General features: G+C 40.5%; 1 protein-coding gene across 3 annotated transcripts in view; it reads left to right on the forward strand.

Moving 5' to 3' along the window:
• Scel (sciellin) overlaps positions 1-17,814 on the forward strand; it is a 100,286-nt gene that overhangs the window by 55,346 nt on the left and 27,126 nt on the right. For all 3 annotated transcript variants that reach the window (XM_006519356.3, NM_022886.2, XM_006519355.4), the window contains exons 12-20: positions 1,765-1,809; positions 3,250-3,309; positions 3,602-3,661; positions 5,974-6,030; positions 7,786-7,845; positions 9,426-9,485; positions 13,386-13,445; positions 14,672-14,731; positions 16,685-16,735. In XM_006519356.3, coding sequence (XP_006519419.1) covers positions 1,765-1,809; positions 3,250-3,309; positions 3,602-3,661; positions 5,974-6,030; positions 7,786-7,845; positions 9,426-9,485; positions 13,386-13,445; positions 14,672-14,731; positions 16,685-16,735 — 513 coding nt within the window. The remainder of the gene's footprint in view (positions 1-1,764; positions 1,810-3,249; positions 3,310-3,601; positions 3,662-5,973; positions 6,031-7,785; positions 7,846-9,425; positions 9,486-13,385; positions 13,446-14,671; positions 14,732-16,684; positions 16,736-17,814) is intronic.

The raw sequence follows: 17,814 nt of genomic DNA on the forward strand, positions 1-17,814 counted from the left end.
TTTTGAAAGCTCAGGCTCTTTCTTCAGAACACTGCCTCTCTGGTGTTTAATTTAGCACAGAGCATCTTTCTCATGGTTTATGCTAATTTTCTTGTGATAAACAATAGGGAACTTGACTCCTAAAAAATCTCATCAATGTGGCTCATGACAGTCACAAAGGCCTGGGATTAGAATGTACAGGATTCTTACAGTTGCTCTTTCCCTTGGGCTGGAAACAAATTTTCAGCCAGCCTCTGAATATCAGGTAGCAATGTAAGCAAGACACAGTAATAGCACACCATGTTTGAGCACCAGGCAAGGATTTTTTTTCCCCATTAGGATAGAACATTATTCTTCTTCCTCTTCAGTCGGGGCCAGAAACTGTCCTGAAAACATTTCAGTGTTCATTCTCAACTTCCAGTTTTATCATTAAACGTATAATGTTTCTTTAAATGAGTCATCTATGTATTGGAGGATTTCTGAGAGGGCTGTCCTAGCCAGTTCTTCTGGAAATAGTGGTTCACCTGGCATCTTCACCACACAAAACAGGCTCATCCACTATATCTCTCTGAAGCTGAGACAGTGCCTTGCTGTTTATAAGTTCAATTGAAAAGGTAAATATAGCAAGCATGTGTTGCATGAAAAATATTGGCAAGGTGTTATTTATTATAATGGCTAAGATTAGGTGAAGACTTAGGACTTCTTATGCATTATGCTCTGAACTGTATATTAACTTATTGGGTCCTTTAAAAGATGAACATTATTATTCTTATTATTTTACCTATGGGGCAATTGTATCAACATGAGCTGCAGAAATTCACTCAGGTCACCAATGAGCTGTGGAGTCTTTTAGATGGCAAGGTAGATGTTGTAGCCTTAGAAACTTGAGGATGTAAATACTGGTCTCCTGGTCAACCCAAGAGATGACTCAAGAAGAACGTTAAAGAAATCTGGAGACACATATGACTTATAGCATCAAGGAGAGAGAGCCAAGATGTGTGGATGGAACCAGTGAATAAGGAAGACAGAGAGGAAAGGAAGGAGGAAAGAGAATCTGGGGGAAGGCATACTGTGGAGAGCACACAGGAGGAAGCAATAGAGGAAGCTCTCAGGGAGCACCCTACCCCAGGCTTCATGCCTGGGGAAGAAGCTGAGCCCATGGTCTAAGAGGAATTCACCAACCATAAGCGTAACTTAAATAGGCCGTTCCTGAGAAGAAAGGGGCTTTGCAGTTCTTCAATATGGAAGCAGGCTTGCAAGTTTACTTAACGTACTATGATCTTTGAGTAGACTTGGAGAAATCGTTACTTTCCATGCAGCTACACTGTGTGTGAATAGAATTTATAATTAGCCAGTGGACCCGTGCTTATTGATTCAGCTAAAAGTGAGTATTAAACAGCTACCTAAAGGCAATGTGCTAAAGATCGGCGCAATGCCTTGTACAGTTCTGAATTTTCAGTAGCGTGAATGGGAAGGAACCCTAACACTCAGCAAGAAGACAATTGTGATCGTTATAATATACAGAATAATGGAGTCCCACAAAGCAGACACAAAACCCCACGTGCTGCAAGAGATCCAAACACAGGGGAGACTTCAGCTGACGGGCCAGGAAAGGCTTCTCAGCCTGGTGTCAGGAGCACCTTGAAGGATTAGTAGTTTCACAGATAATTAACGTGAGACGTGTGTTCTCTTTCTGAGCACTCGCAGTTATTTTAAGGTGAATCTGCACGTTGACTCTGGGAATGGTTTCTCACTAATATTAGATTCTGTTTTCTCTTCCCAAAGTGAAGAATTGGATAATCTCATCAGAATGAACAAAAGCTTGAACAGGTGAGGTTTCAATCGGTCTGTTGCTCACTTGGTTATTAAGTTGAACATTGTGACTTCTTGTCTCAACTTGTCAGAATTAAAAACAACGTTCTGATTTTCAAGTAGGAGGACCAAAGTATCTGACTAGTTATTAATATCTCACCAATCTTGGATAAAGTCTAGCAGAAATAATCGAACAGATGTGAAAGTCTGAAAGTACTAATATCTAAGTGTCTTTGATTTTCATGTTCCATGAAACTTAAGGTAGTTACATGTTTAACACAAATCACAGTTTCTGGTAACATATATACATATACACACACACTTTTATTTGATTGCTGAGTATTTTGAGTTTAGTTACTTCAGAACCCACTAATATCTTTGTTATTATTATCCCCCAGTTTTGAATCACTTGCAATTGCAAGACAAAATATTCTACGAGAGACAAATGAGAGATAGAAAGGGTTGGCAAATACCAAAGGGAAGGACCAAAAAAAAAAAAAAAAAAAGATGTAAAGATGTGACCACTGGTTTCCTTGCTCTAAGGCTACGAGATATGGTTCTTATATGCTGTTTTGAAGATAGCAAGTCACTCAGATTTGCTGCTCTTCAGGTTTATCATCTTTACAGACAGGAGTTTTAAAATCAGGAGTCACAGAGGGTGTGGGTGAATGGATGTGGCTGACCTCCGAAGGCGTAAGCAGTGGAGCAACCAGGGAGGAACAAGAGAAAATGTCTGCCCAACAGAATCCCAGCATCACCCGAGAATCTACATGTGGATATGAAGCCAGTGTTGCAGGGCCTTTTCAGGAGATCCCGAAACATCACGATCTTGTATCATAGATAGCTCTATAAGAAGAACTGACTCATGTTAAAAGGAAGTATGCAGTTTTCTGGGAGAAGTGTACACAGGAGGGACTGCAGAGAGTAAAAGGAAAATGATGTGTGATTGTATGTTAGTTTCAATAATATAAAGAAAAAAGAGAGGGCCTGTTAAGAGCACTTGCTGTTCTTTCAAAGGACCTGGGTTTGGTTCCTAGCATCCACATCACGGCTACTGACATTTACAGCAACCAAGGGGTGCATATGATACACAGACATGTATGCTGGCAGACAGAACACACCAACACATAAAGATATATGAAATCAAAACTGTTTAAAAAGAATACAAAATAAAATAAAATAAAAAGGAAACATGTTGTGCATCCAAACAGGGTATCGACAGTCTTAACATGGCCTGGGTAGCCCCAGCTTGTCTCTTTGGCTTCATTTTCTCTCAGGTTTTCTGTAATTTAAGTTGAAGTTCAGGAAAACACCCGTGTGGAATAAAATAGTTTCCAGAACTCTAGCTCATCTTTCCCAGGCAGCTTCTACTTTACATGAAAACTGGTGTATGCTTTTTATAGTTAAGCATCTGTCATTATTACTGATGAGATTTTTTAAAAATCCATATATTTAAAGAAACCAAGGTCTCGATGGCCTCTTCCGAGCAAACCTGAAGGCACAGCAATTGGACAAAAGGTAAGTGGGCCTGTTGCTCTGGACAGCCTGTGTCTCAGACTGCCTGCCTTGCTGCTTCAGATGGTGATGGTGCTGGGAAGGGAGCCGCAGCCTCTGGCAGGCGAGCACTCCAGCAGATGGGCGAGCTCTCGGCAGTGCACATTTGGTTAAGACATAATTGCCCGGAATGATCTCTGCTCTTCCATTCAATGAGAGAAAATGAGCAATTCATAGAAAATGTTTATTATAGTTGACCTTTCAAGATAGCACACAATCTCACAGTTTTTTTATTGCAATTCTTTTTTGTTTCCAGAGCCCAGAGTCTTGAAAGCCTGATCTATATGAACACACAGACGGACAGAGATGGCAAAGGGTAAGATTCCCGTCAAGGCAGACCACTTAGAGTCATTTGATTGCCTTCTGCTGTCATCAGGAAGCCCATTTCTCTGCCAGGGTTGGGGGGTTTGGTAGCACAAGCTCTGGGTAAGTCTCAGGGAAGACTGGTGCTTCGATATTGGTTCTGCTACCGTCATGATGTCAGTGACCTAGTCAATTAGCTTAACCTCCAGGGTCTCGTCTCCTCATCCCATAAGAAGTGTGCAACCTAGGTGACCTCTCGACACACTTTCATAGACAGAAATGAAAGAGACCCAACTTGGTACCATAGGGAGCTTAGGGACCAAGCATATTGGCCACAAGGCACGTTGGTTCTGGGAATGGAGCTGCTGATCCCTGTCATCTTTAGATGACAAAAGTCACTTCTTAGATGGAATCCTGGTCACGTTTCATATGTTGATCTTTGCATAGGTATCTTAATGTTGCAAGACACTAAATTTTTTTTCTTTCTTTTTTTTTTTTTTTTTTTTTTTTTTTTTGGTTTTTCGAGACAGGGTTTCTCTGTGTAGCCTTGGCTGTCCTGGAACTCACTCTGTAGACCAGGCTGGCCTCGAACTCAGAAATTCACCTGCCTCTGCCTCCCAGGTACTGGGATTAAAGGTGTGTGCCACCATGCCCAGCTGCAGAAAATTTTTGTAGTAGGTAAACTGATGATTAATAACTAAACTAGTAGCTTTTGAGAGACGAACTTACAATTTTAGACTGATAATGACAAGCCAGAAAATTGGCTCTTTGTTACTGATATATTTTTTTAAATACTGAAAGAAATCAAATTCCCATCAGTCTCATTAAATAAACTTTCTGAGCAGTGAAGAGTGACAGAGGATTTATGAGACTTCTATCATTCATCCCCAGACTGGCCACCTACTTTGTATGTGGCTAGATTTATTAAACGTTCTTTTCTAAGATGACAATTATTTCTGATGTCACGTTTACTTTTACAAACCATTTGTCTGTGCCAGTGTGTATGTGGAATGGTACCCTAGTTTTCCAAGGCAACCCTGTCAGGTACATTCCCACTTTTCTGATGTATAACACACAGCATAGTCTGTATGATGGGAACTTCTCTCAGTGAGAGGCACACAGGCATGCTGGTTCATTATAGGTGACTACCTCCTCCAAATGGAGAACTCGGGTGAAAAGCAGTTCTACAGAGTTGACTTGTGTTTTAGAGGAGAACGTGAGGTTCCAGACAAGGAACATAGAGAGCTCCAAATGAATGTTAAGAAAAGACAAAAATTGGGGTGAGCCTTACCTGTCATGGTGTGGACTGTGAAGGAGGAAGGGCAGTGACTTGTAATGTCGCACAATGACACCTGAGTAAGTGACCTGGCAGGTATAGGAGGGAGAATGTCCTCATTTCTTGTCCTTATTCCACTCTCCCATCTGATATAGTGAACAAGCTTAATATACCATTTTTTTTTTTTTTTTTTTGGTTTTTCGAGACAGGGTTTCTCTGTGTAGCCCTGGCTGTCCTGGAACTCACTCTGTAGACCAGGCTGTCCTTGAACTCAGAAATCTGCCTGCCTCTGCCTCCCAAGTGCTGGGATTAAAGGCGTGCGCCACCGCCCGGCCAATAATTTTTAATCACAGTGAAACCAATCAGAGATGGAAATGCCAGTGTGCAGCACTCGGTTGGTTGTGTGGTGTTAGGGGATTAGCTTTCAATTCTTTGTTCTAAGAGAGGGTCTTGTCACTTACATCCGGTTAGTCTCAAACACACAGTCCTCCTGCCTCATCTTCTCAGGTGCTTGGACTATGATTGTGGCCAACCTCTAGTTTCTGGTACATGAAAGATCCACTCTCTGTGATCAGTTTGCACAAGGCATTGCAGTCCGAGTATGGTTATTTCCACTCTTCAAGGTGGCCTTAGTCCTTTTAAGGAAACCTTAAAAGGGATACAACGTCTCCAAGTCCTCAAAATATTCCCATTTAATGTGTTGATCAATAATTGATTTCTACCTAGCATGAATGAGATTTCATGCTTAAGTAGGACAAAAATCTTCATCGGCATATTAAACTTATCATCCGTCTAATCTATCCTCCAAAAAGAAAAGGCTGAGGCCTGGTGGGAAAGTTTGCTTTTAAATGGATTGAGTTGTAACTGAGTAGGGTGGTTGATATCAAGGTGTTGCCACTTGAATTAGGTATTTCTGAGAATTACCAATGCTTTAGGCCCTGATTGCATCTCATTCTTGCTGTGAGAAATCTGCAGCTCTCCTAAGAGATTCTCATCACACCACTGAGTTTCTCTCAAATGCTTTTTCCCCTCATCCCAATGCTGTAAAGAAATCAAGCCTTCGGGAGCCTTAAGAAAATCAACCAAAGGGCTGACCCCGACAGAAGGTAAGTAGACATCTTCTTGGTGGATTCTTTCTCTTGCCTCTCAGGCCTCGCCAGAACCCAGGGCTTTATTCTTATTTTCTGCCACAGATGAACTCTTTAGCTGCATCAGAGATGGTGGGTCAAAGGGAATACAATCCATCCATGCCATCTCTAAAGGATGGCCATGCATATCTGCCACCAAATTGCAAAATGAGGGACAGGATGTAAACTTGTTCAAATCCAGTACTGCATTGGAAATTAATGAAGTTAAAAATCGAGAAGATGGGGTGGGGAGACAGATGGCTCAGTCACTAACACGCCTGCCGTGCAAGCACACGGATATAGGTTTAGATCCTCTACACCTTTGTGAGAACCTGGTCAGTGTGGAACATCTGAAGCCCTGGCACTTAGGAGAGGGAGACAGGAGGGGAAGTGTGTGTGGGATATTTGGAGTTTGCTGACCAGCCATTGTGACTGAATCTGTGACCTCCAGGTTCAATGAGAAACCCTGTCCCCAAAGGTAAGCCGGAGAGCAGTGAAGTAAGAAACTTAATGTTGACCTCTGGGGTTCACATGCATACACTGTGCACAAGTACCCACATGGACACGTGACATGGACGCAAACACATAGACACATCACATAAACAAAGTCCTAGTGTAAATAAAGGAAAGATGGTCTTTCTGGTCAGTTGTTCCTAGAAATATACAATGCCACATTCAGGCAGCTTCTCATTTCCACAGTTAGGTTTACTCATAGCTAAAGCAACTTGGGGAGGAAAGAAAGGGTTCACTTCCTCAGCAATGTTCATTATCCAAGGAAGTCAGGACAGGAGCTCAAACAAGGAAAGCATCTCTCGGCAGGAGCTGATGCTGAGGCCATGAAGGGATGCTACTCGCTGGCTTGCTCAGCCTGCTTTCCTATAAAACCCAAGGATGGCACCTCTCATAATGACCTCCCATGAGTCACTAATCAGGAAGACAGCCCACGGGCTTGCCTGCAGCCTAATCATCTCGAGGCATTTTCTCAATTGAGGCTCCCCCCTCGCAGGTGACCTTAGCTCATGTCAAGTTGATATAAAACAAATCAACACAGTGGTTTTCAGAGGATATCACAAATATTGCATGTAATTTAACTGGCGTAAGTTTTTTAAATCGAAAATTCATACAATTTGTTCTGATTACTGTTTTTTCTCCCCCATTTCGTCACAGATCCCCCCACCTCCTCAACACCTTTCTCTTTTTTTCTCTCTTTCTCTCTTTCTTTCTCTTTATTTCAAAACAAACAGGTGAAAAAACAGAAAAAATAATGATGAAAAAGCACAAGAAAACATACACACACATATAACACATACATCCTATGAAAACAAAAAATCAAAAATTATAATATACCAACAAAAGACAAAAAAAAGATAAAAATGTCCAATATAAGACATAAACAAAATCAAAAAAATTCTACAAAAACACTGAGTTCACTTTGTGTTGGCCACTTGCTGCTGGGCATGGAGCCTACCCTTAAGTGTGATTTATAGACCCAGTGACACTCCATTGGAGAAAACTAATTTTCCCTTTGCAAGCAAGATCAGAGGTAGCTTCTTGTTTAGAGCTGGGATGTAACGGTCCACTTCCTCCTCGGTGCTGGGATCCCACCTGGCTTGGCTCTGAGCCCTCACCCACAGCCTGTGTGAGTTCATCTGTGTGTGAGTGCTCCCGTGTGTGAAAGACACTATCTCCTCCGTGCTGACGTAAGTTTTGATGACTTTCTTTTTCCCCCCAAAGAAGCCAAGATCTCAGATCAGTTATCAGAACACATGCCACGGCTGAGAGAATCGGCAGAAGGTGAGCACTGCCTAGACGTCCCTGAGACTCAGGCTTCTTCTGTTGACTAACTGATGACTTCCGCGGTGTGGAGGGAGTCACAACTTCGAACCTGTCCTCAATCTTACATGTCTTATTTCTGGAGTCCTGTTATTCGGTTTGAAGACTGTATTGTGATTGTATCTAAACATATTTATATACAGCACAACAAAATCTTGGAGATTTACCTAACTCTATCTCGTAGTCAATTTTATCCTAAAATAAATTTTATATCAGAATAATAATTTTCTCCAATGAAATAATAACTTAGTAGTAGTTTAATGAGTTAGTCATTAAAAATGTAAGAATTGATGATATCTTCTATGGAAATGTCATGAAACTAATCCAAACACTCTTTTCATAAGAGGTAAAGATCTTGATAGTGCCATGAAGATCAGCCCCAAAGGACATGAAAGTACCACTGGATATGTCGCACTAATGTCTCTAATTCTGATTTCTGCATAATAATCAGAAGGCAAAATGATTTGAATTTTTAACTTCTCAACCATATTTTAAAGTATGGAGTTAGCGAATAAAGGTGGGAGTTATGGCCATTCATGCTTATCGTCCACAAATTATTTATTTTAAGATAATTGTCTCAGTGTTTAATACTGAGTTACTCTGCTGCTTGATTTGGTATTGATTTCTTCTTAAGGATTGATAGAGTAGACTTTATCTAAAGAATGCAGCCTTATCTGGTTTCTGAAGTACATTTCCAGAATGACAGACACAGCCAAGGCAGCTGTGACTAAGGCTCCCTAAGTCACCTCCTCTGAGGATGGTGGTTTCAACCAGCAGTCTAGGGAGAGGTTGGGCCAGTGCCTGGATGGGAATAAGGATCCACTGCTGCAGGCATCATACCCAATCTTTACTTCTGCTAGCCCTGCTCTCACCCCAACCCCCACTGCTTGCTTTGAGCATAGCTCCTCTGGGTTTTTAATGGGACAGCAGTTAGAGCCAGGAAGAAGTGAGTCACTATGTTTCCTACAAGTGATCATGTAGGAAAGTAAACATTGAGGCAACAGATATTTAAAAGGATAGGACATGGGCATGATCAATAGGTTTATATGAGGGCATGCTTTTTTTAGTATTTCCAATATAGTTAAATTATTATGTTGTTATCAATATTTTCTTCTTATTAAAACAAACAAACAACAAAAGGAGACTGAATCCATTTGTTCAGTAGCAGTTTGTATTCAGTCCATTCCTAGTGGAAAACATCATCTAACTCACCAGACTTCACTGTGGCCCCTTAGAAGTGATCTAACTGGATGGATCTGAAGACAGGGCTGATTTTGTTTAGTAAGAAGTCTCACGTGTGATTCCATTCTGAGAACAGAAGAGACAATGCATACGTATGTGTGCTGTTAGCAAATTAACAACCGACCGTAAATGGTTTCAGCCTGAGATACGAGAACTGTCGTTTACATTGAGAACTTTAAATGTTCACAGTGGCGTAAAGAGCTTTTCCGTTTATCACTTCGTAATTTCTGAGCTATTAGTCATATGATCGGTTGTTTTGTTTTCATGACATTGATTAGAATTCGTTTTCTTTTCCAAAGAAAACAAGACCTCGATGGACTGATTAAAGTGAATCCTGACACAAATAAAAATATGAAGAGGTGAGACATCTGAAGCCCCTGTGCCAGGCATTTATTTGTAAGCACATCTGAAAGCTAGTGCTTATGTTTGGGATAGTGAATTGATGTTCAAGCCCAAACCGCTCCTTTATTCTCTCAAACACATTTCATCAAGCAGTCCGATATGAATGATATACAGAGTTCTTACCACTTTGTTCTTTGCTGTCTGGTAATTTAAAGAAATTGCAAGACAATTTTAACTAAGCTTTTCAGCTATATTATTTCTCTTCGTATTAGTGTATATGTGTATGTATGAGTATTATACCTATAAAAGTGTGTGGAGGTATATTAGTAGAGGCATGCATAAGAGCATATATGTATATATGTGTATGCATGGCTATATATGAATATTGTATGTATGTATGTGTGTGTGTGTATTCTAGATAGTGTGTATGTGAACTCTATTTTAAAACTGAACTTGTTGCCGCATAGCTAAAGATGGTGTATCAAACAATTGCATGAACTCTTTTTCACACAGTTAACTCTGTATACGATACTATTTATTGGTTGTGAGATGCGTCAGCAAAGGCTCAGCTAGCCCAAAGCTGTTGCACACACTGCCAGGCTGCCATGCTTTTGACCATGTGGCACAGTCAGAGGCACAACACACAGTGAAGAAGGCAAAACAAGCAAGTCTCCCACACTTGCTGAGAGGGAAGCCCTGGCCTGTTTGGCTCCGTACGTGGCTCAGGAAGATGACTGAGGTATTAGTGTGAACAGCGAATCTGGAAGCCCTGGTTCAAATTCAGCTCTGGCTAACTATGTCATTGACCCCACTTACTCAGTGTCTTAGTTACTCTATTGCTGTGATAAAGACCAGGACCAAAAGCAACTTGGGGATGAAGGGTTTATTTCACCTGACAATTTTATATTACAGCCCATCTCTAAGAGAAGTCTGGTCAGGAGCAAGCAGGGCAGGAACAGTGAGGTGGGAACTGGTGCAGAGGCTATGGCAGAGTGCTGCTTACTGGTTTGCTCCTTGTGGCCTGCTCTGCCTGCTTTCTTATGTTACCCAGGACCACCCACCCAGGGGTGGCACCAGGGGTAGGTGTATCCACATCAATCATCAGTCAAGAAAATGCCACAAAGGTTTGATCACAGGCAAATCTGCTGGGAGCATTTTGCTCAATTAAGGTTTCCTCTTCCAAAAGGACTCTAGCCTGTGTCAAGTTGATATGAAACTAGCTAGCACACTCATCGAATAAAGAGGAATGACAGTATGCTTGTGCTCAGCATGGACTAGACACAAACCATGAATCAGAAGCCAGTGTTAGAAAAAACAGTCAGATTAATTATTGTTCATTCTGGGCTAGGCAGTCTGCATATATTTTAGTTCATCTTGACATCCAATCTATTTAATATTTATTAAAGCACATCAAATTGTGACCTATTATTCTTTATATATTGAAGTGGGTATGTGTGTACCCGACTGGGTACATGCATATGTGTGTATGTTTTGAATACTTGCTTGCATGTGTGCATCCCTATATAGGCATATGTGTGTGTGTGTGTGTACATATGGAGATATATGCCTGTGTAAGTATGTAGGTAGACACGTACACAAATGTGTGCATGTATGTATTTTTTTACAAGTGAATTATTGCATATATATGAATAGTAGTTGGGTGTTCATGTGTGTATGTATACATGAGTGTATACATATGTGAACATATGTACATGTGTAAACACGTGTGATATGTGTTCATATTTGTATATGTGTGTTTTCTATGAGCTTTTAAGGATAGTACTTTTAATTTATGTTTTATATAATGAGACTTTGTAGATATTTTAAATATAAAATTAGGGGCTCAGTCAGTAACGAGTTCAAGTCTCAGCACCTTGAAAAAGTCAGGCATCGCAGCACAGTCCTGAAATTCCAGTCCTAAGAAGGTACAGTCAGGAGTTACCTGGAGGTAGCTAACCTGTTAGTCTTACCAATTAGTGAGCTCTGCACTCAGTAAAATGACCTTGTCTCAAAAAAACAACATGAAAATGCTGTAGACATCAACTTCTGGTGTGTACACACACACATGCACGTGTGCTCACACCACACACACACATACACTGAGTAAGCTTTCTTCTTCAGTAAAAAGCTTTCACTGTTTTCCATCTCAGGTGGAATAGAACTCTAATGCTTAGAGTCAGTCTTTAAAATTTCCTCAATAAAGTTCTATCAAATAAACCTTTTCCATTTAGGGTTCATTGCCTTAATTCTGGAACACTGTCACCATATTGTCTTCCTTTCAAGTGGGTCATTTTCAGACTCCTGAATGTGATTAAGTCACACACCCTCGCTTGTCCTCAGTACTACAAACACAAAATACTCTTTTTAAAGCTCAACATATACTAGTTAACTGACAAATTATAACATTCATTTAGATGTTTGTCTGTGTCCCACCTTTTCCCAGTTTGGAATGAAAGTGCCAAGTAGGCTACTTCTGTGTCTGTCTTGCATACACACATCCCACCACTTGGCAGAGCCTCGTTCATTGGTCTTTGCTATGTGCAGACTGCAAGAATATATAAATTCTGATGATGTATACACTGTGAGTCAATGACTCAATCAGTTACACTTCAAATAGTATAACCTTATAATAATTAGATCGCCACATTATTTAGTTCACTTTTCTTTATTGACCTTATGCATTAATAATTTAAATAACCTTGTACATTATAGGGTTTGTTCAATGTTTAAAGAGGCTGAAGTCTTCATAAGCCAACTCCTCAACCAACACTCTCCAAGTTGATCTTGTTGATCTGTTGCTTACTTAAACACTAAAATCTTGCAATTGTAACCTGGGAAAATTTTTTCCCTAAGACAAAAATATGATTCAAATTCCATGGGCTTCATTTAGGTGAAAAACAAGGGCTAATCTGGAGTAGAGTTGTTGTTCCTGTGGGGTCAATTGTTCTGTCATTGCCATAATGAATGTGCACATATTGTCTTTGCATCTTTAGTCTGAGTATCACATTCTGAGACATCTGGATCAAGCAGACAACATGGGTCAACATCTGGTTGTTTCTGAATACTGTATCTTTGATGTTGTATAGCTGAAACCTCAGAGACATCTTTGTGGGGTCATCAAGTGAGGAGAGAGGGTTAAAGTTTCCACCCCAGGAGGCTCTTCTCCCCATGTGGCATTCTCTGTAGATCAGAGGAGTGTTTGCTAGGGAGACTTATGTTAAAAGCATATGCATATGCAATAAGAGACGAATCGTTCCATTCAGATCAGAAGCAGGCATGTAGTCAAGGCCAACAGCAAAGTGTGCAAGTGTTTTCAGTAACTACAGAGTTCACGTTCCAGCCAATATGGCTTACATTTTGGTATGTTTCAGCAATCCATCTTATTGTTTGTTTCTAAAACAATCAGGTACAATGTGTCTCATTCTAATGAGGTATAAATACCAAAGATAGATAGATACCAGGTTGTGCATAGTGTTCTGTAAACAAATTGGTACATTTATCTTAATGTAGTTTTGTAATAGAACACTTACCAATAAGTGCTAACAAAATAAGGATTTAAGAAAGTTTGTTTCACACATGTTGGAGGTTGCTCACAAGAGAGAATGTTTTCTGGAATGTTCTATGAGGCAAGTATGTGAACTAATTAAAAACTGTTTTGTATACTTGGCAGTGGTTAACAGGATACCATTAAATGCACCAGAATAGACAGAGCTCTAGTGAAATGTTCTAACAGCCAATGTCTGCATAAGTCTCACTCAGTGAGTCCTGATAACTATAAATCTCTCCCTCCCTGCAAGTCACCTTTAACTCTTTGGTGTGATTTCAATGTGTGTCTATTCTGTTTCTGAGCTTTAATTAGTAGTTTCATGCGATTGAAACTCGACCGTTAACCACTTCATTTCTTCAACATTTTAAAGGGGCAAGAGCCTTGACAATCTTATCAAAGTCACCCCGGAAGTAAACAGAAGCAACAAAGGGTGAGAGAATCACGTCTTACCTCTCTTCTTTCCTGCATCAATATGTAGCACTTACAAAAGGAAGGGCTGGGATCCTTGGGCCCAGGAAACCTGGAGCTCGTTGCTTCCTAGGTGGGATTCTGAGCAGGCCACATGGACACTGAGCTGCAGCTGGCCAGCCACAGTGTGAGGAGGAGGGTGTGCTGATCCTGGCTCTGACAGCAGACAGCAAGAAGGAGCAACTGGAGCAATAGTTACACAGTCTCTTTAAAACAAACGTGCTGGAAATGGAAATTATTATTAAAACGCCGTTTAGTTGTAGCTACAGGAAAGCGATGAATGCTTCTGGAGTCAGGATAAGGTTTGGGGTAAACCACTGCCTTGTTCCAAAATAAGCTAATGAAAAAAAAATCGTCTCAATCATGCCCCAATGTTAGGGTTGGTTTTGAGAAGACATTGAGAAGCAAGCCAGTATACCAGTGATTTGTGTAAAGGTTAAAGTTTAACTCCTATAAGCTGAAGAGTTAGACCAGTATTGATTTCTATCAAAACTTAATCGTAAAAGTTATCCTGGGGACATGCAGATTCATAGGATTCAAAGCAAAATGGCCAGTTGATTTCATTCCATTTTTCCTGCGAGGGTTTTTGGTTGGTCTGTCTGTTTAAAGTTCCACAGGTCTCAGTAATTTCATCAGGATGGATACAATAGCAGAAAAAAAAGACTTCAAGAGAGTAAGATTAACACTCTCTCCCGTTTGGCTTCATGCTGATTAGCGTTTATAAGTGTAACGCAGTCACCAGTTAAGTTGGTTGATTCCCGGAGAGAAGTGATGATTATGAGCGTTGTTCTCTGAGAGAGTGGAGGGCTTTGTCTGTGATTTCCCCATGCAGGGAGGGTACCTTTGACCATTTAGGTTCAAGTTATCTCAATAAAGCCTTGCTATTGGTTGGTTCCTTTTAGTGGAAGGATGGTGCAGATGAGGAGCGAGCACCGTACGCTTGCACCCACAGACATGAGTCTAGGTCTCTCCTCAGACTAGGTAGGCAGTTTGCTTGGGCTTTTCATGAAACTGAAGAACTGGTTCATTGGACACCAGTTCCAGAATCAATTCCATCACTACATTTCAGCAAAATGGCTGCTGTCAAGGTTTTAGTAAATATTTTATAATTTGAATGTATATCTGTTTTAATAAATAATCTCAACCATCTGATGGAATTGCTATGGGTATTTCTTCTATATTCTTAAGGGGTCCAAGTCTTGACAATTTCACCAAAGGAGTTCCTGCAAGGAGCAGAGCTAACCAAAGGTAAGGCTTACAAAAATTTCTCTCTCCTGTTTTCTGACTCACTCTTAAAACTCAGAGAAATGCCTTATACTGTCCTAGAGAAGAGATGCAATGTGAGAAACAGGTGTGTCCCCAACCCACAGGCTGGCACTGAAATTCCTGTACAGGCTTCCTGCGTATGGACTGTGGTGGAGACAGGAACTCCTCAAAGTACAGTGGTGACCTTACTCCAGGGTAGCATTTGTATTCCACACTCATGGAAATTCCCATGGGCTAAGGCTGCATCCTAAAGGATGCTCTAAAACCAGGTAGCTGATGTAGAAGTCTGGAGATGAAAAAAAGCTTATTCTGTCTCCCCTTATTTCCTATCTTCTCTTCAAATAAACCAGAACTATTTCAGAAGTTAGGAAGTCGTGTGTGTATGTGTGTGTGTGTGTGTGTGTGTGTGCGTGTGTGTGAATGGTGTGCATGTATGTGTATCTGTCCTCATGCGTATGGGTTTATGTGTGGGACTCCTAGATGTATTGCCTGTATGTAGAGGTCAAAGGTTGACAGTGTGTCTTCCCTGGATGCTTCCACCTTAAATTATTGAAGCAAAGTCTCTCACTTGAAACCAAAGTTTCTAGGTTAGGTTAATCTAGCTAGAATTCAGCTTACCTATCTAGTCAACCTGCTGTGGGGGAATCTTCTGTCCTCTCCAGATCTGCCTTCCATGAGTGCTAGGAATCCAAATTACAGTCTTGACCATGCAAGAAGTGTTACCCACTGACCTATGTCCAGGAGACCATTTAAAAAAATTTTCATTTGGTTCATTGAAAAAAGTTAAAAATATTATTTATCTTTCATATAGAAAGAACTTTACCCGTGACATACCACATCAAGTAAATAAAGAAATATAACCAGACCATAAATCTACCTTGCTATGTCAACTTGAATTGAGTTAGATGTGAATGGTATATAGATATTTGCCTTCTCTGTGGCCGTTTCCCGTGTCTCTGAAGAGGGATGCTGTTAAATAGCGTATAGCTAACAACAAAGCTTATATAGACTAGACCAGAAGCCAGCAGCTTTTCTCTAAGGTCTAAAGTTCAAGTAAATCAAATCAGGTATGAGAAGCCAAAATAATATGTTTAACCACACAATCCTGCCACTACTGTGAATGCAAACAGAAAATACCTTGTGAATAAATGAGAGTGTCTGTGTTCCAGTAACTATATATTAGAAAATTAGTACGCAGGAGGAATTTAACCCAGGGGGGCGGGGCTTAGTCCAGGGGGAGGGGCCTAGCCTAGACTGTATTTGGAAGGTAGAGCAGATTCATCTCAGAACCCAGTGAAGCAACTGCTTAAGCACGGTCAGCTGCCCGGGCCTCTTATAAATGATTTCCTCGTAGTGAGGCTGAACTGAAGATGTTGCCACCCTGTATCTGAATCTTTAGTGCTAAGTTGTCCTGGTATTTCACAACCCAACTAAGGATGAAACCTTATTGTCAGACACGGAATCCAGAGACCAAATAAATACTTTACAGTGGAAGTGTACAGTCCACTACAGAGCTTCACGGCTTCTGTCCAGAAATAATTATTCTATTATAATACTAACTATAAAGAAATTCATTGTGGTGTATTGACTTTGTGTCTGGCTCATTTTGGGGTGTGTGTGTGTGTGTGTGTGTGTTTGTGTGTGTTTTGGTTTTTCGAGACAGGGATTCTCCGTGTAGCCCTGGCTGTCCTGGAACTCACTTTGTAGACTAGGCTGGCCTTGAACTCAGAAATCCGCCTGTGCGCGGCTGTGTGTGTGTGTGTGTGTTTTATTTGCAAATGTTGTATAATAAAGTTTATTTTTTCTAAGAAGAGGATTCAAGTCATGCTGGAGTTTTGAATTACTAAATATCAGTTTGATTTGGTATTAAGGCTGAAAGTATAATGTGGTTGTTCTTCCTTGACCTTATTAGATATTGCAATGTATTATTTTCAGGGACCAAGACCTGGACAGTCTTATCAAGGTGACCCCCTCAGCAAACAGAAGGTGAGTTTTGGGCGATTATTGATTGATATATCTTCCAATTCATGTAAAGGGAGTTGGACTATTTGGCTAACGATGTCTCAAAGGAGGGAATAAAAAATTAGAAGAGGGTTTGTTGATCTGTAAACTGCTTGACAGGGTTTTTCTTATTATTGTTTCCATTTATTTCATTGTAATATTAATATGATAAACCTGATGCTAATTCTCTGTAATTACTACTTGAGAAATTTCTTGTGACACCATAATCATACACGACGGTTAATACTGAAAATTCTTAGTTAATAAATTGTAAGTGTATAAAACGAATATATTGAAGAATATCAGTCTGCTGCTGACCCAGAATCACAAGGATTAATAATTAAATGACTTGTGAGAAAACTGGCAACATAACAGGTTTATACTTAATTTAGGATATTTTTGCATGTCATTAAATTTCTTCTGGTTTTGGGAAATTAAGATATTGGAGCAACAGTTAACAAATGCATGGCACAGAAACTCTGAGTTGTCACTCAAAAAGTTCCCGTGGAAACCATGTTGGTACCGAACATGCGGAGGAGGAAGGACGTTCAGGGAAAGAGCGCAGAGCTCACCTACAGCTGTCCTGAGCACCACCTGAAGGATGCCCAGGGGAAGGAGTGAGCGTACAGGCTGCTTTTTGTTGGGGGTTGTGTGTTCAAATTTGGTTTGCCTCCAACATTTCTTGGGGATATGGCCCCAGGCGTGTCTCAATTCTTATGAAGCTCCTCCTTATAACAGATGGTCTTTTCTACCCTGTACTCTCAGAACTGAAGGCTAAGGCAGAGGTTAGAGTTCAAAACCAAAGGAAGTAGGGAGACCCTATCTGAAAATGAAACAAAAACCAAAGTAATTAATGATCTGAGATAGAAACTTCATATCATCTCTCTCTCTCTCTCTCTCACTCACTCATACACACACACACACTCACACACACATCTCACTTACACACTGACACATATACACTCACACATACACAGATTCACATACATTCACACTCACATACACATCTCACTGATACACATACACACATATTTCAAACATTCACACTCATACACATATATACA

This window comes from Mus musculus, chromosome 14, assembly GCF_000001635.26.
Source record: "Mus musculus strain C57BL/6J chromosome 14, GRCm38.p6 C57BL/6J".
NCBI classification, from domain to species: domain Eukaryota; kingdom Metazoa; phylum Chordata; class Mammalia; order Rodentia; family Muridae; genus Mus; species Mus musculus.